Genomic DNA, 23,500 nt, shown 5'->3' with positions numbered 1-23,500 from the left:
ACATTAATTGGCTAACCCATTACAGTTTTACACATCACATTACACATTAACTTTTGACATCAATAAAACACTAATCTATGTGGTAATAGCATGAAATTGCGAGTCAACATCTATACTAATACTAATACTAATAATATTATAAAGAGGAAAGATTTGTTTGTTTGTTTGTTTCGAATAGGCTCCGAAACTACTGGACCGATTTGAAAAATTCTTTTTCCATTAGAAGCCGACATTGGCCCTGATGAACATAGGCTACTTTTTTAAAAAAAAATATTATTTATTTTTTTGGTTTCATGTGTGTTTTAATGTTTCCGAAGCGAAGCGAGGGCGGGTCGCTATAAGTTAATAAATTGAGAAAAAATGGTCATCATATTGTTCATCATACATGTCCAATTTCAATTGCTTATAGGGAATGATAACAGAAGTAAGATCATGTGGCGTTTAAGTACGCACCTTTTTTATGATGCGTTAGCCGGAACGCACGAGATGTGGGAAACAGAATATAGTCTGTGACACGAGACCTTTTTACCGCCAAATATTTAAAACGTACAAATAATTTTATAATGTGATAAATAACTAATATAATATAATTAGCTAGAATTGTTTATGCCGCTACATCAATAAAATTTATACTGTTTTAACTGTGGTGTTAATTACATAAAACACGACTTTACGGCGAAATAAAGAAGGGACTCTATATGAACTCCCTCAATCATATGGCAAGTAATATCTTTGGTCGTTAGACTGATATTGTTGTTGTTTGGCATTTGGTGATATAAGCATGAATATCACTGAGCCATAATATAATCTATGAGATCATCCTTATACTATACCAAGTTCCTTTGGCAGAGTAGAGGACACCCACATTGCTTCGCGTTGACTCCGCCGAGGTGAACTTGAAGCCAACTTTGCCCTAAATTCCTCAACAAACCATTCTCGTCGAACCCATCGCTTGCGACTAAGGGCTCGGCGAGTAAATTAACCCACAGAACCAATCCACTGAGTTTCTCGCCGGATCTTCTCAGTGGGTCGCGTTTCCGATCCGGTGGTAGATTCTGCAAAGCACTGATCTTACTAGGGTTAGTGTTAGCAACCTCGTCAGGTTTGAGCCTCGTGAGCTTGTTACTTGGTAGGCTACGCTGACATAACCTCTCAAGACTATCAGCTAAGGTAGGAAAAAAAAATCAACAAACCAACTCATTGGCAAGAAAAAATTTGCAAAAATGCTTTTCTCCTACATAATTCGAATATTCATTTTTGATGTTCTAACAAACACAAATCTGAAACTAAGAACTGTCTACGCCGTAGATTTGCTACGATGTTAAATAAAATTCATTTCTACATTTTTCTTCAGTTGATTCTTATCGTCTTTTGTGAACTTTTCTTCGAGCTCTAAAGCCTTGTTCGGACTAGGCGAGTATTTTAGTCGAGTACCGAGTAATTTAGTAGCTAAATGTGTCTGAGCACCAAAAATTTACTCGAGTAGGTTAGTAAATAATTTAGTCAAGTCAATCCATTTTTTTCTATTTTTTCGGGCGAGTAGCGAGTAGCTTAGCCACTAAATTACTCGGTACTCGACTAAAATACTCGCCTAGTCCGAACAAGGCTTAACAGATAAGCAAACGGTCCGCTGATATTTTAACTGGCTCTGAAATATAAACTTTGTGTTTCGCCTTAAGCCTGACTTATAAAAATTTAACAATGTCAGACACCCACGCTTGGAATATGGCTGCTAAGACGCTCTTCACACAGCATAATATATAAAGTTATTTTTACACTAGCGGCCCGCTCCGGCTCCACTCGGGTCTTTAGCAAAAATTTCAACGATATATTTTGACGTTTTTTTTTTGTTTAAAATAAAATAACACTTATTGTGGCATAACTATAATAGTTTCTACAAAGACGTAGTACATTATTTTATTCTATCGTCAATAGTTTTCGCAGGGCACGCGATGTAAAGAATATTTTAGGTAATTTTTTTACACCTTGGGTTACATTATTGGAGTTTCAGTAAGGATCCCTAATTTTTTTTCAATAAGATTATAACCTATCTCACTCGGAAATAGTGTAGCTTCGAAACAGTGAAAAAATTTTTCAAATCGATTCAGTAGTTTCGGAGCCTATTCAATACAAACAAATAAACAAATCTTTCCTCTTTTTAATATTAGTATTAGGTAGATATCATAATTTTCGCATTTTGCTATAATTTGGTAAATCTTGTACTTTCTGCCGTAAAAATTGAAAGTAAGAGATTAAATAGCGAAATATACAGAATGTCACTGTAGAGTTCCTCTTTATATCTGTCGAAGAAAAATACGCCCCGCCTGAAGGTAAGTGGTTTAGCCATGGTCCCCGCTAATGCCGGAAAGAGAACCTACATATGCCGAAATAGCACACACAAACTGAAAAGAATTTTAATAAGGATTTTAGATCATTCGTTCACTTTTCTTGAACAATAATATTTAATGCAAAGACGGAGAGGCTCGCTGTACACTCGGAGGTCTCGCTACGTGTCAGCGGATTTATGACTTGAGTTAAATCCGGTGAAGCGGGTTAAGAAATTTTAATTATGCCGTTCAGAAACTTTTTATCCGGTTCCATTGTTCGATTTTAATTCTCACTCAGCAACTTATACAGCTGTCTTAATTTTAGTTTATAGTTTTGATATATTGTGCTATACAATAGGGTTCATTAAATCAATCTTTGTACAACCAAATAGAATTTAAAAAAAAACTGTTTTCGAAAATAAGATCTAAATATCTATATATATAAAAGAAAGTCGTGTTAGTTACACTATTTATAACTCAAGAACGACTGAAATGATTTGGCTGAAAATTGGTGAGGAGGTAGCTTAGAACCAGGAGAAGGACATAGGATAGCACTTTTTATCACATTCCCGTGGGACTTGACACTAAAACGTGGTAACTATAACAAAACGCAACTGACAGCTAAACGTAATATATTCTATGGTTAATTGTGTTAATTATAGTAGAATTTTGAAGTTGACCGGATGATGTGTTTGAAACAAACCATGTGGCGGAACAAAGTTCGCCGGGTTTGCTAGTTAGTTTTCACTGGTGGTAGGACCTCTTGGGAGTCCGCACGGGTGGGTACCACCACCTTGCCTATTTCTGCCGTGAAGCAGTAATGCGTTTCGGTTCGAAGGGTGGGGTAGCCGTTGTAACTATATTGAGATCTTAGAACTTATATCTCGAGGTGGGTGGCGCATTTACGTTGTAGATGTCTATGGGCTCCAGTAACCACTTAACACCAGGTGGGCTGTGAGCTCGTCCATTCATCTAAGCAATAAAAATAAAATAAAATAAAAGTTATAAAGTTAAGTTTTTAAGGGAAGAATTCTCCTTGAAGACTTTTAATATATTACAAATATAATAACATTTAGTATCTTATTCGATTTTCGCCAGTCGTAGACATAATTAAATTTATTTTAACTTTTTAATGTCGCATTTTTTTTTTATTGTAATTAAAAACTATTGTATCCGATTTTTCCAATAAGTACTTTACTGTGGTATAGCAGTTGTAGTTTAAATAAAGATAGCATTGAATTTAAATTGCCCGATAATTCATTTCATAATTATGTTTGACCCGTTTTTTTCCCCTACCTAAGCTGATGGTCTTGAACTGATATCATTAATAATGGATACGTATTTTTTTAATTATACACAGTCGACACGGAAGGTATGCTGCGTACTCCGAAACACTACAAAGGAATTTACTGGCCCTCAATCACAAACACTTTTAAGGTACCCTTTGTTTTTACCAATTCAAGCTTATGTCGAAGAAACGATATTAAAGTTTAGCAAAGTAAAGCAATTCTTGTATATAAATATACACATAATTTGAATCTCGGAAACGGCTCCAACAATTTTAATATAATTTAGTATACAGGGGATTTCGGGGGCGATAAATCGATCTAGCTACGATTCATTTTCAGAAAATGTTGTTTTATTCGTGTTTTCAATAATCAACTTTATCGATAATCAACTTAAACATAAACTTTTTTTTATTGATAGAAAATAACAAATAATATCAATATGTAATTCGTATTTAAATATAATTTCGAAAAAACGTAATTTATCAAAAAAAAACCTTCCTCTAGTGTAAATTAAACATAAGTATTCTGTTCAATAATTGTATGCAATTAAAGCACCCAATGCTCTGATTCCACACGAGGCTTAGAGACATATCACAATAAGAGCTTCGCTGCTGATTTATACCATCCGAACAGTATGAATTAAGAGGTCAGGAATTGTGCAGAAACGATGGAAAATTTTCAAAGATATTTTTTTTGTTCTATTGCCCCGTGTAGGCAGACGAGCATACGGCCCACCTGATGGTGAGTGGTTACCGTCGCCCATGGACTTCAGCAATTCCAGGGGCAGAGCCAAGCCGCTGCCTACCGCTTAATACTCTTAATACAAGTTCTACTTAATACTCAAACTAAAATGGACTGATGTTCACGAGTCTCTGATTCCTCTGGAATGATTTATCACTAGACAGCTTCTGTTTTATGTTACAGGAAGAAAAAGTAGAATGCTCCTACCAAGGATACTCTCGGAGACAACGTCAGAAATCACTGATAATGGTCAATATAATCGATTTTGTATTAAAGGTAAACTCTCGCTAAGATCTTATTTTTACACGATTGTCTTTTGTTTTGAGTTTCCCATTATACATCACTAGCTCTTTCGATCGCAACATCTAAAGGCAAAATAAATAACATTCAATAGTAATGTAATCCATAGTTTATGAATTATTTAATTATAAATTTAAATGGTGATTAATTAAAGGCTATAATTATGGGCTATAAATAAGTTTTGGGTTTTGTAACTGTAAACGGTGTAATCACTATCGTGGCTGTAATGTGATTTCTTCGCTTTCTGAGACTTGAAATAAAAATCAATCGATTTTCAATTGTAGCACTTGTTCTGTGTCGCTTGAGACAAAAATTTACAAGGTGATTTTATTCATCTTTTTTTTTTTTTTTTTTATGATTGAAAATTTACTAGTGGCCCGAAGGCCTTTCCAGTTTCACCAGGACAGGTGGGCGAGCAAAGGCTCAGCCAAGAGGGGTGGGATTTGCTAACAACTGCCCGAGCGCCTCCGAAGGAGACCTAACAACTCAAGAGCAATTGTTTCGCGAATGAATCTACTACCGGATCGGAATCGCGACCCGCTGAGAAGATCCGGCGAGAAACTCAGCGGGCTGATGCATGGGTTAGGTTGCACGTCGACCTCTTTGTCGAGTTCGACGAGTACGGTTACCGGGGTCCCTAAGCCTGCCCCTAGTATTAGAGCTGAAGGCATCTAATGCAAAGGTTATTGGATCTGATGGATCCGTAAGGACGTGTCTAGGGCGTCGACGGTGACTGGCTCCTGCATGATCAGGATTCGGGGAGTAGTCAGCGGCGGCAACGATAAGGCGATTATCATGACGCCTAGCCTTATCGAAGTATCGTTCCGACGCTGACTTCATGTATTTCCGAATTGATTCGAGGCCCAGGTCGTCGTGTAGGTCAACGTTCCTCACGAACCACGGAGCCCCGACAGCTAACCTGCAAAAGCGGGATTGTAGGGATTGGAGGGTGTCTATGTGTGTGCGGGCCGCGTGAGCGAACACCACACTCGCGTAAGTCATGACGGGCCTTATGCAAGTTTTGTAAAGTGTCACCTTGTTCCGAAGGGACATTTTATTCCGCTTACAGATCATGGGGTAGAGTCTACCGAGAATAAACGCGGCACGGTCACGGACTGATTTTATATGCGGGCGGAATGTCATCGATGCATCCAGGGTAACGCCCGGGTACTTGACCTTCCTGGCCCAGGGTATGGGTTGTCTAAAGAGAGTAATCGGGGGTGTGAGATTCCTCCTCCTAATCCGGGAGGAAATCCGTGTGGAGCTTCCCCTCTGAAATAGCACCGCAGTACTTTTCGCTGGGTTGATGTCTATGCGCCATTTTCGGAACCACTGTCCTAGGGCTAGGGCTGCGCTCTGAAGCTTCTTCGCGATTAGGGACTTATTTCTACTAGAATAGTAAACAGTCGTGTCGTCGGCGAATAAAGCTAAATGGGTCGGCGGCGACCGGGGAATATCGTTGACGAATAAGCTAAATAGGAGGGGTGAGAGGACAGAGCCTTGCGGGACTCCAGCTGTGAGAGGTCGTGGGGAGGAGCGGGTTCCCTCGACTCGATATCGAAAAGAGCGGTTCGACAAGAAGTCCCGTATGATGAGCACGAGACTATCCGGCACGCCCAAGTTGAATAGTTTGAAAATCAAACCATTGTGCCAGACTTTGTCGAACGCTTTTGCGACGTCGAAGAAGAGAGCTCCCGTGTATAACGGTTTTGGTCGATTAAGCCCCACAAGAATGTGCTCCGTGAGGCGGTGCACCTGTTGAACGCATGAGTGATTTGTACGGAATCCGAATTGTTCATCGATGAGAATGCCCTTGGATGAGACGAAGTCTCTGAGGCGTTTGTAGAGCAGACGCTCATACAGTTTGCCTAGAGACATGAGGAGGCTAATCGGGCGGTAGCTCGTCGGATGATTTTTTGGTTTACCGGGTTTATGTATGCCGATAATGTCCGCTTCTTTCCACACCGCGGGAAAGATACAGTTCGCCATAGCGGCATTGAAAATAGATGCCAACATCACGATGAGTTGGACGGGTAGAAGTCTAATAACGCGGTTAGATATACCGTCGGAACCGGGAGCCTTGCGAGGACGTAGGTCTTTGATCAAGTCTTTAACTTCTATCGGGGTGACGGGTGGTAACGCATCCGATGGTGGCAAGGAGGCTCTGCGTTCTACCTCACTGTCTACTAATTCTACATGAACAGGGTCCACGGATTGAGTGCTGGGCGTGCACTGGGTTTGCAATGTATCGGCCAGCAGCTCTGCTTTTTCGTCATCATCGAACGCCGCGAGTTGGCCTGAGGGGCCTACGAGGGGGGGCATAGTTACTACCGTATCCGATTTGAGAGTACGAGCTAAGCGGTAGTAAGACCTTTGGGAGGGCGCGAGTCCTTCTAAGAAATCAGACCATCTGGCATCTCGGACTTCGGCGATGCGAGACTTTACGTCGCGTTGTAGGGCACGCATTCGAATACGATTTTCCGCGGTAGGATACCTGTCGTAGGCGCGTATCGAGGCGTTCTTAGCTCTAAGGAGTTCCCTAATATCGTCGGACAATTTGAAGCGGTGAAGGAAGTCCTCCGCTACAACTTGTTTCGATGACCTATCTAATGTCGAGGTGATGTGTGACGTTAAGATGTCTATGGCTTCAGCGGTATCCTGAGGAGACGGGATAGAGTCCGGGTTAAACGGGAGCGATGGTGGATCAGATTCAGCCAGGCTGATGCCCAACGTGTGCCAATCCACCACAGTCCTCGTGACGGGAACGGAATCGGGAGCGCGACCGAGCTTCATAACGACGGGACGGTGGTCTGAATCTAACTCTGAAACTACTTCGATCGAGTGTAAGCGCAGAGTTACGTTTTTTAATAACACTATGTCGAGTATATCCGGGCGATGCGCGATATTTAGCGGGTAGTGAGTCGGGGTTAGCGGAGCGACGATATCGAAGGCGAGATCATCGACTAACGCGTCAAGCCGCCTGCCATTCGGGGTTGTGGTGTGTGAGTTCCACCTGATGTGTTTACAATTTAGGTCGCCCGCCAGAATGACAGAGCTCCCCATACCGAGCAGCGCCTCGATATCACTGCTTAGAACGATCTTATCCGGTGGAAGATAAACGGACGCGATAACGATCGGCGCGTGTCCCGTCAGTGAGATTCGGCACACTGATGCTTCGATATTAGCGAGCGCGGGAGGATCGAGCGGGACGCAATGCAGGGCTCTTCTATAGTAAATGACGGTACCACCACCACGGGCAGAGAGCCTGTCGTTCCTGACCATGTTATAGTTCGCGATTTTAGGGTCACGGCGCGCGGGCTTAAGTAAGGTCTCCTGCACTAAAAAGATATCAATTTGATGGTCACGCAAAAAGTCAGAAACCTGATCACGTTGATTTGCGAGACCGTAAGCGTTAAAAAATCCTATCGTTACGGATAGGGGCTTTATTCTACTTATATACGCCATTGATTACCGGCGGAGTGAGGGGAGGACGTACGTATTTAATGACGCGTATACGTCGGCGTATTCCTGCACAACGGCGATAAAGTGTTGTGCAGTGGAGGCAGCGCGAATGGCGTCGCCCAAAGCGTTAACGCGCTCAAAGTTGATCGACTGAAAGAAGTCGATCGCTAAAACGAGATTTTCGGACGCGGTCGGAGGGCAAGTCGCGGGAGAGGGACGAGTCGCGGGGGCGGGACGAATCGCGGAGGAGGGAGTTGTAGCCGTGTTCGTGTACGGCAGCGGTTTTGCCCAGGCCGAGACACTGGGCACCGCCGCCGGAACGAACGCTGGCTTAGCCTGCGACGCAGAGGGTGCCGAGGCTTTGATGTCTGGGCCGGAAGCTCGGAGGCGGTTTTGGCGGGCGACGCGGCGATTTATTTTGGGGCTCGGGGGCAACCACGGTAATTCGCGGGGTGACCCTGTGTTCGACACAGGACGCAGCTAGGCGGTTCCGTCGCGGTTTTTTGGTCGCGAGCGCAGAGGGCCGTGGCGTGATCGCCCAAACACTTAACACATCGGGGGCGCGCGTGACAGTTACGGGAAGAGTGCCCGTACAATTGACAGTTATGGCACTGGCTAGGAGTGCCTTTTTTATGGGGGGCTTCAATGGCGATACCGGAGAGCCTACAGACGGTCTGTGTGTTGAAGATTTTCTTACCCTCGGGGGTAGGCTGGAGGGTGACTAGAACCATATTATATGGCTCCCTACCGCGACCGGTGTGCATACGGTGCACAGAATTCACTGGAAAGCCCTGTTCTAACAGATCCGCCTTGACGAGCTCTACATCTATCTCTTTAGGGATTCCGCGTATTACAACGCGGAGTTCGCGCTCCTCCTGGAGCGTATAAGTATGGAAACTTATACGTTCCTTACGGAGGTAAGAAGAGAGGGAGTAAGAGAAGGTCGTCGGGTGTTTGAACCTTAATTTGAATGCCGTTCGCGAGGTTACGGGCATTCGTGAAATTTATATTTTTGGCCTTAAGGGCCAGGCAAACTCGATCCCAAGCTGCCTTCTCCTGAAAGACAACCAGGGGAGGGGTCTGGGTTTTATTTTGTGCCACCGGACGCAGCGACGGAGTGGCACGGGCTGGGGGCGCAACGGGAGTCTGAGGGCGGGAGCGCGGCGCGTTCACGGCTTTGCTAATTTTAGCGGCCGCGGGAGCTCGAGACTCCGCGGCACACTTCTTACCCTTCTGTACCAGGGTGAATCCATCCGTCGATGAGGCGGGGGCGAGGTCGACCTCCATGTCCGAGTCAGAGTCGGAGCACGAGGAGGCGGGTGCAGGCGACCTACGAGCAAGTGTAGGTGTTTTAGAGGGCGCGACGGAGGCCGCGGATGATCGCTCAGCTGAAACGATGGCCACGGCGGACGACGCAGCAGCTTTTCTCGCCAGTATAGGCGACACGGGAGCGGCAGGCACGACAGAGGCTGCGGTGCTCAATGCAGGAGCTCTGCACGCAGGTACAGGCGACGCAGGAGCAGCGAGCGCGGCGGAGTCCTCGAGAGGGCTCGCAGTGTGATTGGCCTTGAAGGCCAGAAACTCTGAGGCGAGCTGTGGGTGGCGAAGTCGGAGGAATTCCGCGAATACAGCGTCCATGATCGCTGAGTACCCAGGTGGGGCGGCCCCGGGTCTTGAAAACACTCGCCTTGCGGCGAGGCCCCAACTTCTCGGACCTGAGCGGTTCTATTGAACACAGGTGGCAATGCGGCGCGATTACTACAGGACAAAGAAAAAGCACAACAAAACAGAAATTACAAAAAGAAACAAAACAAATAAATACTTGCAGGAAAACACTTTGTCGGCAAATGTTCCACGAACACAAAAATAACTAAAACAAAACAAATAAAAGCTTCCAGGAAACACACTTGGTCGGCAGATGTATCACGAACACAGGCCGCGCGAACAATGGCCGGGCTAACAAAAGCCGGGCGAACAAAGACCGGGCGATCGAGTGGACGATGAGCACGTCCGCACGTGACGGGTGCCTCTATCGGAATGTTTATTCATCAATGCTGGCATCGTAACGCTTACCCCTAGTAATCACTATTGGATGATAAATGGGCACAAAGCATAATGAGTAAATCTTAATTTTTCATTGTCACTTAAGTGTTCTTCGAAATCTTTTGTTTTTTAGTTGAAATTCAGTCATTTGCGAAAACGTTTGGTTGTCGCAATTATAGAGCTCCGCTTCCAACAGTCAGGAAATAATACACAGATAGCAGTAGTTCACTGAATTCTGTATTGCTTTACGAGTATTTGTAACACCACTTGTAAAATCTTTAGATATCTTTCACTACTGAATCCTTTTATTATGTCACTTACTTTTTTATTATGTCACTTACTTTACGTTTACTTTTATTATGCCTTTTTTATTATGTCACGTCCACACTACTGCCATTGCTCCCACAAACAGTGTTGCTATTTGGCAATCCGATAATTGCCTTAACTTTAACAAGATACATTTTATTTTAATTATTTTACAATAAACCTTACACAATGGACAATTAGATTTGTACTTTTGATGAGATTCAGGTGATCAGTTGTGTAATAATTGTATTTGTATTGCAGATTTGTTTGGCGCTTATATACACAGTAACGCAGCGGGATAACCGTAAGTTAAGATTAGAATAATAATATCAACATTGATCAAATCTCGATGAGTAATTCCTTACGTAGGTCATCGTTTTTGGGCATTTTAATGATATTGGGTACTTCAGAATGAATGAAAAACAACATTTAAACTAATATAAAAAATTAAACAGTAAACATTTATTAATAAACATATAATTTGTAAATGAAATAACACTTTATTTAAACATATTATTATCCGCAACACGCTTCGTCAGATTATAGAAACAGAGTTATCAGCAACATGCTATTGCATTAATAAACTATACAAAACTGATCTCTCTTTTTACTCAATAATAAACTTCACTCTGTGACACTGAAGAAATTGAATATTTACGAAAGTATGTAATACTAGCTGGCCCGGCAAACGTTATTTTGCCATATAAATTATTTTTAGGAAAGATAAATAACCTAGATACCGACTGCAGCGCCCTCTGACGGACTGGTTTGTGAATCTAAGCCTTCCAGGGTGCCACCCAAACGCATACAATAAAAATCATTTAAATCGGTCGAGCCGCTTAGGAGTTCAGTGACAAACACACACACAGAAGAAATGTATATCGCATTTTCAAAAATATTCGAAATTGAGTTAATATGCGGAATCATTTGGTATCACCAGTATTTTTCTCATAAATACTGTCAAAAGAGCGTAGTTTAGATTTAGTTTTTTTTTTAGTTTTCCTCTGTTTTGACTACTATTAACAAAATTAATACATAATTTTATCTTACTTTAAAAGACAGATAATTTATATGGTAAAAAAAATTACAAAGATAATGAATATTAAAAATATTACATGTTAAACCTTTAAAACACTCTCCTGTAAAATTAGTAAGTTTTGAGATTATATAGTTTTAATACGAGAAGACGATTTAAAAAGATAAGTAAACTGATGGAATAATGAATTTTTATAACAGCAACACCGATCCAGGACATGGTTCACAAAATAGTTTGGAGTGTGGCCTTCGCGTGGCTGAACATCGGGGTCTGTCTGCTCGGGTGCTGGCGGTGCTTCGCCAACAACTACCTGCACTGGGCAGCAGCGGCTACTTGGATACTGTTAATTGCTCAAGGTGAGGGGTTTTGAAAGACAAGTCGTTTTAGTGGATGACCTTTGGTGACCTTGGGTGACCTTGGATGACCTTGAGTAGCCATTTTGCCCGTCCTAATTACCCTGCCTTCTCCCTCGGCGCGACCATATAAGGGGTCAGCCCCCGGCCCAAAAAAAAGCTATTCTTCAGTTACGTCGTCAGCTATGCGTCTGCTATAACGGCTAATCAACTGTGAAGTTAAAATCCGAATGTACTAAGTTTTGGGCATTCCCATTCCAAAAAATTTCGTTGATGACAATTTACTTTCATTTATTTTTTACAATGACTAGATCATCAAACATAACCACGAAAACTGCCCTTTTCAAGGAAAACCGAAGCTTTCCCGGGCGAGCCTACTGAATGTTAAGCGATTGACGAAACTGATCTTGTAACTTGAGGTTAAAGATCGGTTGTATGGGCAACACATGGTTTCGCTCCCAACACAAATAGGTTTTTGACATTCACCTATTCTGGCTTCTAAGTTAAGTTTCATTATAGGTATAAGCGGACAGGGAATCGGCTTCCAGACTCCTCAAAACCAGGTCTGGTATATGCTGTTCGTGGTGTTCGTTCCCTATGCGATGCTTCCACTCTCACTCGTGTGGTGCATCGTGATTGGAGTTCTATCGTTTCTGTCCCACATCCTCGCGACGGCTGTGGACATAGAGAACCTGGAACAAAATAACATGATTCAGGCTGTGAGTAATCTATGGTAGATATTAGTACCCATGCTTTAATTATCTTAGCGTATTAGTTCGTATTTACTTTTTAGCAACGGTGGAAATAAAATACTGATATTAGTTACGTTTTTTATTGTCCCCTATTTTTTATACTTCTTTTTTGGTTTGGCAAGTTTCTCGTAAGACTCTTTTTAACATATTTCTTTAATGTAAGACTCACCAACCACATTAATGTGAACCGCATTTTCGACTTTACTTACAATAATGCTGGATTATGATGAGTAGCTCTAAATATATGCGATTTAAACAATATGACATAATTCACCAGGCCAGTTCCTGCAGTATCCGTCTGCTAACCGGCAATGCGCTTCTATACATTGCTGTAAACTTTGCGGGTATGTACGCCAAATCACTAGCTGATTGGGGCCAGAGAAAGGCCTTTCTGGAGACCCATCGCTCAATGGTTACCAGACAACGAACTAAAACAGAGAGCGACAAGCAATGGAACTTATTTCAGAGCGGTAAGATTAATTAAATAATACGAAGAATTAAAATGGCTTTGTCCAAATAAAATGATGGCTAGTTAGACCAGGAGGATGACAATTTCATCAATTTCTGTTGCTGTAGATTGACCGATGATCACACAACCTGGTGTTGAATGATTACTGAAGCTCCTAGACACTACACAAGATGAAAGCCACCTTTGAGACGCGATCTCGAAGTCTTCATTGTATTTTAAAACACTTCACATCGGAGCCCATGATTACTTCGCGGCAATAATAGCCTAGCTAGTCTAGCCTATCGTGAATAGAATTTAGCCTTATCTTTATCATCTACAGAGACAACAAGGTCTGTCTTGACAGCTTTTAAAAACCACACAATGTTCTAAGTATTTCCCGCCAAATTACGTAACGGTTTTTTTTTTTTCATTATGCAGTAATCCCAGACTTCTTAGCCAAGGAGATCTACAGCCATGTTTCAAAGGTGAAAGGGGATTTCCAAGAGCAGCAATTCAACAATCTTTACATACAGAGACATGAAAACGTGTCCATACTCTACGCAGACATAAAGGGTTTTACTGGTAAAGAAGTTAAAGAAATATCTTGTCTAACATAAAATTTATTACCGTGTTTGTTTTTTATCCGATTGAATTGGAAGTTTTTACATTTATGTTTGGCATTTCGGAGAAGTACCATTGACTGACGAAAGCTTAAAAAATTAACTGCTTTCGAATCTTGAACCGTAGTTCCATCTTTTAACCATATTTTAATCAATCATACATTTTTTTAATCGTTAAAAAAAATAAAATTAAATGAAACTGGTATACCGAACGAAGCTCTGACTGAAATCCATTCCGCTATGTGAATGGTCACATAGTCGCTCACTGTATAATCTTCTTTGAAAGTAGGCCTGTCTGTTTATGTTTTAAAATATGAGACTCTATGACATACTGATCGGAGATTAAAAATGAAAGATTTTTTTACCTTACCTTTTTACTCTTTTTTTGCCTTAATAAACAAGGATTCTACATTACCACGACTGCTCTGCCAAGAGTAACAGACTGTGATGATGATGACCTCTTTATTTTATCTTAATGGATTTGAAAAAAAATAACAGAGAGCAAAATTGACCCATCGCTTGGCGATTATTTCTTTTTAGTGCGCCACTGTTCCTAAGCACGTTTCAAAATTACCGAATCATTCGTCTCAAGGTTTATTAGAGAAAAAAAAAATTATAGGCTTTATTGACGACGTACGGCCCACGTGATGGTGAGTGGCTACCATTGTTCATGAACGCTAACGATGCCAGTGCCACAGCCAAGCCACTGCATACCGCTGAGTTTTCTCCACAAGCCTCGGTTGAAGATCCTTCTTAGTACTCGGAAAAGTAGTCCGTCCATTCGTAGGGAGTCCATTCGAAAGTGAGATAGTGCGTGACAAAAAAGCTCTTTGGAAACGCATTCTCAATGAAAATAGCGGTTCCAGATTGTATGGATGAACTCTGCTACGATGGCGGGCGGTGCGATGGTTTTTAATTTTTTTTTTTTATTGCTTAGATGGATGGACGAGCTCACAGCCCACCTGATGTTAAGTGGTTACTGGAGCCCATAGACATCTACAACGTAAATGCGGCACACACCTTGAGATATAAGTTCTAAGGTCTCAGTATAGTTACAACGGCTGCCCCACACTTCAAACCGAAACGCATTACTGCTTCACGGCAGAAATAGGCAGGGTGCCGGTATCTACCTACCCGTGCGGGCTCATAAATGATCTTACCACCAATAACAATGAAAAGTGAAAATAGAGCTGGATGGCTCATCTGGATCAATTCCTCATGACATCTTGTTTTAAAAACTTTTCATTTTTTTTTAGAGCTATCAAGCAAGTGCAACGCTCAAGAATTGGTCAAATTATTGAATGAGTTGTTCGCTAGATTCGACAAATTGGCTTCGGTAAGCGATATTGATTTGAGTATTCAGATTTATTTCTTTGCTAATACTGTCCACATTGTGTTGATAGTCGTTCTGATGAATCCGGAAAGGTCTCCGGACAACCGGCTGTATGTCCATCCCAAGAATATAAGACATCGCGTGAAATAATTACCCCTACTCATATGTATCATAATGTGAATAGCGCCGTCCTCCTTGGTGAATGAAGTGAAAGTCTCAATAAGCCCCTTCAAATCGCTTCAGAAGATTCAGCGGATCTTCTATCAAGAACGAAACATTGATAGTTTCAGCACGACCATTTAAACACACTTGGCTTACTGGTGGTAGGACCTCTTGTGAGTCCGCACGGGTAGGTACCACCGCCCTGCCTATTTCCGCCGTGAAGCAGTAATGCGTTCCGGTTTGAAGGGTGGGGCAGCCGTTGTAACTATACTGAGACCTTAGAACTTATATCTCAAGGTGGGTGGCGCATTTACGTTGTAGATGTCTATAAGCTCCAGTAACTATTTAATACCAGGTGGACTGTGAGCTCGTCCACCCATATAAGAAATAAAAAAAGAAAAAATTGATAAAAATGATTATTGTGTTTCATAGGAGAATCATTGTCTCCGAATCAAGTTGCTCGGTGATTGCTACTTCTGCGTGAGTGGACTGACGGAGCAACGCGCCTCACATGCGTACGATTGCGTCAACATGGGCCTGCATATGATCCGGGCTATCCGTGACGTCCGTTACAATACACAGGTAAAAGAAATCTTCGAATCCGAACAAAAATGGGAAGTGTCACGATATACGTACGATAACTAACTGAGCTAGAACTATCAAGAATTATTTCGTATTTCTCTCTGCTAATGGTTTGCTGGAAGAAAACTCATGAATGAGTTAAGCTCGCCTTTGTACATAGTATTTAGACATTCTTTAAATCTATTTTTATTGTATTTTCTTTGTGTGTACTTATTTATATGTGTTAGAACAGTTGTCTTGAAGAATGATTGTCGAGAAATAAAACCGCTAATTTTGAAATTTGAATTTGAAATTATTGATAATTGGTAGTGGTATGTTAGTGGCGACATGTTTGGTCATATCTATATATTAAGTATATAAAAATGAATTGCTGTTCGTTAGTCTCGCTAACACTCGAGAACGGCTGGACCGATTTGGCTAATTTTGGTATTAAATTATTTGTGGAAGTCCAGAGAAGGTTCAAAAGATAGATATATATGAAAATGCTCGGAATTAAATAAAAATAACAATTTTGTTTTTCCTTTGATTTGTCCCCCGGACGACGGACGGATGGATTCCTTTTGTTTGTTTTAAGTTTATTTTATACCAAAATTTTAGGTCTTTTATTTGTCGATTGAGGCACTACGAAATCTGCCGGGTCAGCTAGTATAGAATGAAATTCAATTAAAAAATAGTTGATCTCCGGTGTTAAGGTCTAAGGATTTCAAGATTGACGCGCAAGGATTCGAATAGAAAAACTTGCCTAAAAGCATCTTGTGTGATGTCATTTGAGGCTAAAATAAACGCGTTAACAATTAATCATATGCTGTCACAACGATAGGCCACATAATATGACATTATGTGATTTAACTGGCGTGAAACATGATAGAATAATGTTTAATAAATGAACATTTCACAAAAAAATCCTTCCTATTCTAGAAACCTCGATGGGTTATTCTAGATTCACCGAACTAGTAGTTAAGCTCACGGAGCTCAAACCGGGAGTGTTGCTAACACTGGCCCTAAGCAAGAGCAGTTCTTGGCAGAATCTATCACCGGATCGGAAACGCGACCCACTGAGAAGATCCGGCGAGAAATTCAGTGGGCTGTGTCAATTGGAGTTTCACAAAAATGTATCCATACATATAAATATCGCTTCTCGCATTAAAACTGTATAATCTCTAAACTTACTAATTATAGGTATAGTTATAGTATATAGGTATAGTTATATAGGTATAGTTACATTAAAAAATAAAAATAAAACTAAACTACGCTCTTTTGACAGTATTTACGAGAAAAATACTGGTGATACTAAATGATTCCGCATATTAACTCAATATCGAATATTTTTGGAAATTGTACACCTTTAATGCAAAAAAACGATATGTATACATGTAAAATGCAAACGATCTTTTATTGTTTGCGAAACACAAATTTATAACCGTTGCTTCAGGTGGACCTGGATATGCGTATCGGCATCCACAGCGGTACGGTGCTGTGCGGGGTGCTAGGTCTGCTCAAGTGGCAGTTCGACCTCTGGTCCTATGACGTCACACTCGCCAACCACATGGAGAGCGGGGGCTTGCCCGGGTAAGACGTCCCAAAAACTTTCTATAAGACTTCTTTTTTTATTGCTTAGATGGGTGGACGAGCTCACGGCCCACCTGGTGTTAAGTGGTTACTGGAGCCTATAGACATCTACAACGTAAATGCGCCACCCACCTTGAGTCTTGAGATATAAGTTCTAAGATATCGGTATAGTTACAACGGCTGCCCCACCCTTCAAACCGAAACGCATTACTGCTTCACGGCAGAAATAGGCAGGGCGGTGGTACCTACCAGCGCGGACTCACGAGAATTCGGTTAAAGTACATTAATTTTGAAGTTGCAACTGCCTCAATATAATGGCGCTTTGTTATGAAACTTCGGAATGTTCGCTTAAGGTTATGACTGTGATTAAAACGCGTATTGTCTGCTGTATGACAATCAAGCAGTTACAATTAACTTCTAAGAAACGAAGATCGCACTGAAGACTGAAATCTGAATCGTACCAAAGACAGTTTCAAGATAATCTTGGATTCAACATAATTATGACGCACATTATATATTCGGACATATATACTAGTATTATGTGCATATATCAATATTTGGACTGTTGGTTCGCCGAAAAAAATCACTCGCTTGATCGACAATCATTCCTGCATCATTCTATTATATTATTATTGTTACTTACCTACAATACAATAAACCGCCCATAATGTGGACCTATTGAAATTCCCGGAAACCAGCTGCATGCAAAGAGCGCAGGACCAGTCATCATGACTAAGTGCAGCAGTGGACTTTTGTCAGCTACTGAATACATCTTCACTTAATGATGATGATGATGTAATTATTATCTAATAATCTACAATAAATTTTATAATGTAACTTATATTAGCTTCAACTTTGTGATTCTATTAAATTAAGGATTATTTGTTTAAGTAAGTATATATTTCAGACGAGTTCACATTTCGTCAGCAACATATGAGTGCCTGAGCGGTGCTTTCGAGGTGGAACCTGGTGACGGAGCCTCCAGAGATCCTTACATCAAAGAACAGAACATCACCACTTACCTGATAAAAGCGACGGAGCAGCCTCGGAGAGCCAGGCACCCTTCTCGCAACGGGTCAGCCTCCATAAATCATTTTTTGACATTTAATATAACATACACCCTCCTCCTCCTCATTGCGTGGATAATTCTCAATGCTGAAGATCATGGCCTCCTCTAATAACTTTCTCCTGGATTATCCTGCGCCACTCCTGCTTATCCTTGGCTGCGTGGATAGCAACGTTGAACATATATCACACCAACCGGCCTGGGCACCGGATGGCGTCGGTTGTCAATCGGAACGTCCGGCGTCACTTAATCTAGAGTCATATTAACATATAGAGAAATATTTAAATCAGACTCTTCATATATTATCCTCATCCTGTTACTATTGTGATCCGGCACGCGTGGATACCACTGTCTACCCTATTTCTGCTGCAAAGCGATAGTTTACTTTAAAACACATGTCTCAATGTAACTCATATCTCAATGTCGATATTTATACGTTGTTATTTCTAGTCTCCAGTAAAAAAACTCTTAGTACATTTTATGTATTATATATTTGCATGGGAGTTATTTAATGGGTAGGGTCCTAAATATCCTCGAGCTCACGGTTTACTTTTGCAAACCAGTTTCACATACTCCGCGCGCTCCCTAGGTGCGGGGATCTAGTAGGAGGTCGGTCCCCGAGCCAAAAATATATAGCAAAGGTGACGTAAGCAGATTGTGCCTCTAAAAATCGGTGTTTGTTTTTCAGTTTTCCCTTAAGCCAGCAGATCTGGACGACAATGACGCGTCGTCCAAGCGGCAGCATCGATGACGAAACCACGACCGACTGGACCCCGGAAATGCCGTTTCAGAACGTAAGCCCTTGATTCCACGTTACTCCGGACCCATTGATGGTCGACACAATCTCTTTATCTCTCATTTTCAATTTACAATGTTATAGCAACAAAAGCTACGAATCCATTTACAGATGTAGTCAATTAACGGAAAGTGATGTACATAAAGGTTAATGACGTCGCTGCTGTTATGATCGAGAGAGATAGCGAAATGTTCCAATTAAACTGCTTCTTGTTTATAACCCTTATCTGTACCTTCAAAACATTGGTAGCTATAGAAATTTGATCTCTCATCGCGTAGTGAATGTTCCAAGAAATAACGCAATATTCGAATAATTGAAAATGATTAATATCTGTAAGTTTCCTTCACCAATATTACTTTGTTCAAAGCACTTAACTGAGTAAATTGGTTAAAAATGTTTATTGCCTGGAATTGCACTTTTATGAGTTGTCTTGTACCCGCCCTGGCAGAGCCCTTGCTTGCCTATCTGTCCTGGTAGAATTGGAAAGGCCTCTGGGCCACCAGTAATCTCTGAAACATAAAAAAGAGTTGTCTTGTTTGCTTACGCAGTATTTAACTGGTGGTACGACTACAAGGGCACGGTTGGACATGTTCCGAGTGGGTCAAGAAGCTGAGGTGGAGGAGGACACCGCAGTCTCAGATGTTGAAGTTAGTAAAGTTCTAATTGTTTCTATGTCTATGTTGGACGCCTGTTGGTATGTAGTCAATGCCCTTCATGGATGTACGTAAAAATGTTACTTCGATAAGGCTATGCGTGATAGTCGCCATATCGTTGCCGTCGCTGACTACGCCCCGAATCCTGATCACGCAGGAGTCAGTTACCATCGACGCCATTGACACGTCCTTGCAGATCCATCAGATCCACTAACTCTTGCATTAGACACCTTTAGCTCTAACACTAGGAGTAGGGACCCCGGTAACCGTACTCGTCGAACTCGGCAAAGAATTCGACGTGCAACCTAATCTATACATCAGTCCGCTGAGTTTCTCGCTGGATCTTCTCAGTGGATCGTTTTTTCGCTTCGAAACGAAGCAACGTATTGACATGATTTTTTCAAAGTAGGTCAAGAGAGTAGCATACGTACATTTTATCCCGTAAAAAAATAACTCATTCAAAATACTGGAATGGACTGTGTGAATGCATATTTTCGAGAAAAGGGTATCAGTGCAGAGACGACGTATGATAGGCCTGAATGAAAAAATATGAAATGCTGCCGCGAACCCGCATAGTTGGATAAGGAATAATGGGAGAAGAAGAGTGTCGTTTTTTTTTATTTCCTTCTCCTTTCGAAGCACCCCTAGAATGAAATGCACGTATGACAACACCTCTATTTATTTTACAGGAAGGCGATATTATTAATCACTCGATAGAGGTGGAAAGCAATCGCCGGATGCGCGTAGACAACATGCGCGCCGTCTCGCTGCGGTTCAGACGGGCGTCCCTAGAACGCAGCTTCGGCGAGCTGGACGAGCGGACCTTCAAGTCTAACGTGCTCTGCTGCTTCGTACTCTGGCTCTTCAATGTAGCCGTCCAGGCAGTCATACATTACAAGTAAGAACGGTTTCTATAAAACGACAGCTCTTTAAGTCTCGAACGTAAAGGACATGGGCCATTTTCGGCCCAGCTATTCGTGCTCTCAAGGTCATTAATGAAATATCTATAGAAAAAAACATTTCATTTTTACATACTTATTGTAAAAGGACAAACCCGAAATCCATACAAACTTGGGCCTGGCGTTACAGTGCTAGAATTTGGGCATAAGTTACAATACCTAAGAAGGTTTCATGAGCCCAATTTTCAGGTCTCCCAGCAATGGCCAAATTGGTAAAATCAGACAATGTTTACATTTTAGGTTATGTTTATTGTTCGAGATATTTTAATAAAAACGATATTTTTGAGGCTATTTCCTACTAAAGATGAGTAATTTTTTACGAAACCTGTTGCAGCAACAGGTTGCTTTAAAATAAAAATGGAACCTGTTACGAGAAATCGCGCGTTAGGTTGTTTACGAAAACGAACGAAAGCCAAAAATTAAAAACAACGTAATGCGAAACGCGCTGCGCACGAAATGATTTTTTAAGGGATTTTATGACCTGGTAACTAAGACCTTTAGGTCAGTCTTATTTTAATTTTAATGAAAACTTTTTTATATGAAAAACTATATTTATATGATAGCTTTTTATATAAAATATAAATCATTACGTGCTCCCATATTATCTCATCACATTTCATTTCATTTTAGTTCATGCCTTTTTTATTTTTATTTTTTATTGCTTAGATACCCATCGACGAGCTCACAGCCCACCTGATGTTAAGTGGTTACTGGAGCTCATAGACATCTACGACGTAAATGCGCCACCCACCTTGAGATATAAGTTCTAAGGTCTCAGTATAGTTACAACGGCTGCCCCGCCCTTCAAACTGAAACGCATTACTGCTTTACGGCAAAATCCAAAATATCTTCAGTTGGCAACATTAAAGATAACATAACACGATTTGATACATTTGTGTTTTTCTATGGCATAGTCACATTAATATAAAAATGCAAAACTACCCTTTCATGCTATATTTAATGTTGTCAGTTGTAGATATTTTGAATTGCCGCCATTGTAAGTAGTTGTGTCACGATTCGATGGCCATACTCTATTTACATTGATTAAAATACCTATAAAAACAGTCATTTATCCTAAAGCAAAAGAGTATTAATTATTTTTTACACTTGATTTCCACTAAATCGATCCTATTTTATGGATGTTCTAATTCTAATCCGCACGTTTGTGGAGCTAGTTACGTATATTGAAATAAATGCTGCAGATGTTTACAAAGATTGTTTAAAACAAAAAATTGAATTCAACTTATTTTCTACACTTGGCCATTGTCAATGAAGCTAAGATTTTAATAGGTTAATCAAGCAAAATAGACGAATTTTTTTATACATATCCCATTCGTGTAACGCTTAGGCCCAAAATGGGGTTTCTCCTTTAAGGGTATTTTAATGGTGGGATTATTAAAATCATAAATAAAAAGAAATTAGCTTGACTAAGCTACATTGATAATATTGAAGGAGTTGCGATACATAAAATATATATATTTTAAACAATTCACATTAAATCTTCTTAAAAAAACATTATATTTATTAGGGAGTCTAACACTCATATAAATATTAGGCTATCCATTAAGTACATGTATTTTCTACATGGACACCAAGTTTCAAGTCAATGGGATGCATGGTTCAGTAGTTATAACGGAACATCCGTTAAAACCACTGTAGATTTATATATGTGGGTGTGGGTCTAAATGAAATCACTATTTTTTGGGTTTAACAATACCTTTTATTTTATTTCTTAAGAGCACCTTAAAAACGTCTTATTCCTAATGGCGGCGTCGTGCGAGAGAGCGAGCTAGAGCTACATCCGTCCCTTTCACACAGCATGCGTTCAGAATCCTTTCACTCGTTCAGAAATGTTTTACAATAATTAGAAATGTTAGTAATAATTAAATAATTAAATCCTACAACTCGGCCTTCCTGCACATCAGTCTGGCCTCAGACTGAAAGTACTGAGATAATAAAATAGTTCTTATGAATTAAAAATAAAATCTCTAACTTTACCTTAATGTACCTAATACTACTATGCTATTATTATTTTTTTTAAACATTTTACACAATAATAACGCTACAAAAATATTTTTAGTTAAACCCTATACTACCTATTACAAACAATCATGCTATAACTCTGCACACAGCTAAAAAAAACAAATAGTAATTACTCTTACTTAGTACATAACACAACAAAAACAGTAGGTTTAAACTATCAGTTTAGAGGCAAACAAGTTACAATGACACAGAAAACAGCAATGCATGATAATTATTCACAGTTACTTATTCAATAACAAAATGAGCAATGTAAATACTAGATCAACCTAAAATAAACAAACAGTGTAGTGTTACAATGCACCTAAACGCTCAGACTAGAGTTAGATTGAGTCAAGGCCACCTCTTCATGAAATCTAATGCTGATGTAGTTCGTACTGGCCCATCTTTGCTTCTGTCTATTTTTTCGACCTCATATCGACCTTTCCCCATTTCCCTAGTGATGCGATATGGTCCATAAAATTTAGGTTTCAATTTTAGGGCGTTCCCAAATTGTGTCCTTTGAATAGCTACAAGATCTCCAACCTTGTACATTTCTTCTACTTTACGTCGTTTATTATAAGTCTTTCTATTCTCCTCTTGCATTCTTAAAATTTGAGCTTTGGCTTCTCTTCGTGCTTCTTCTCTCCTATTCATAAATTGCAATCTATTTTCTTCTTCTAA

At 40.6% G+C, this 23,500-nt stretch overlaps 1 protein-coding gene across 3 annotated transcripts in view; it reads left to right on the top strand.

Moving 5' to 3' along the window:
• LOC114249948 (adenylyl cyclase 78C) overlaps positions 1 to 23,500 on the top strand; it is a 134,123-nt gene that overhangs the window by 91,096 nt on the left and 19,527 nt on the right. For all 3 annotated transcript variants that reach the window (XR_016324145.1, XM_089732683.1, XM_028183674.2), the window contains exons 6-19: positions 3,688 to 3,764; positions 4,541 to 4,633; positions 10,730 to 10,772; positions 11,705 to 11,860; positions 12,377 to 12,576; positions 12,887 to 13,079; positions 13,496 to 13,639; positions 14,934 to 15,013; positions 15,605 to 15,754; positions 17,187 to 17,323; positions 18,231 to 18,398; positions 19,078 to 19,183; positions 19,734 to 19,832; positions 20,528 to 20,736. Coding sequence is in view for 2 of the 3 variants with exons in the window: in XM_089732683.1 (XP_089588809.1) it covers positions 3,688 to 3,764; positions 4,541 to 4,633; positions 10,730 to 10,772; positions 11,705 to 11,860; positions 12,377 to 12,576; positions 12,887 to 13,079; positions 13,496 to 13,639; positions 14,934 to 15,013; positions 15,605 to 15,754; positions 17,187 to 17,323; positions 18,231 to 18,398; positions 19,078 to 19,183; positions 19,734 to 19,832; positions 20,528 to 20,736 (1,855 nt within the window). In the remaining variant the exon portion in view is untranslated. The remainder of the gene's footprint in view (positions 1 to 3,687; positions 3,765 to 4,540; positions 4,634 to 10,729; positions 10,773 to 11,704; positions 11,861 to 12,376; positions 12,577 to 12,886; positions 13,080 to 13,495; positions 13,640 to 14,933; positions 15,014 to 15,604; positions 15,755 to 17,186; positions 17,324 to 18,230; positions 18,399 to 19,077; positions 19,184 to 19,733; positions 19,833 to 20,527; positions 20,737 to 23,500) is intronic.

The sequence above is a fragment of the Bombyx mandarina genome, chromosome 15, assembly GCF_030267445.1.
Source record: "Bombyx mandarina strain Sakado chromosome 15, ASM3026744v2".
In the NCBI taxonomy this organism is placed as follows: domain Eukaryota; kingdom Metazoa; phylum Arthropoda; class Insecta; order Lepidoptera; family Bombycidae; genus Bombyx; species Bombyx mandarina.
This window is presented reverse-complemented; position numbering and strand designations above follow the sequence as displayed.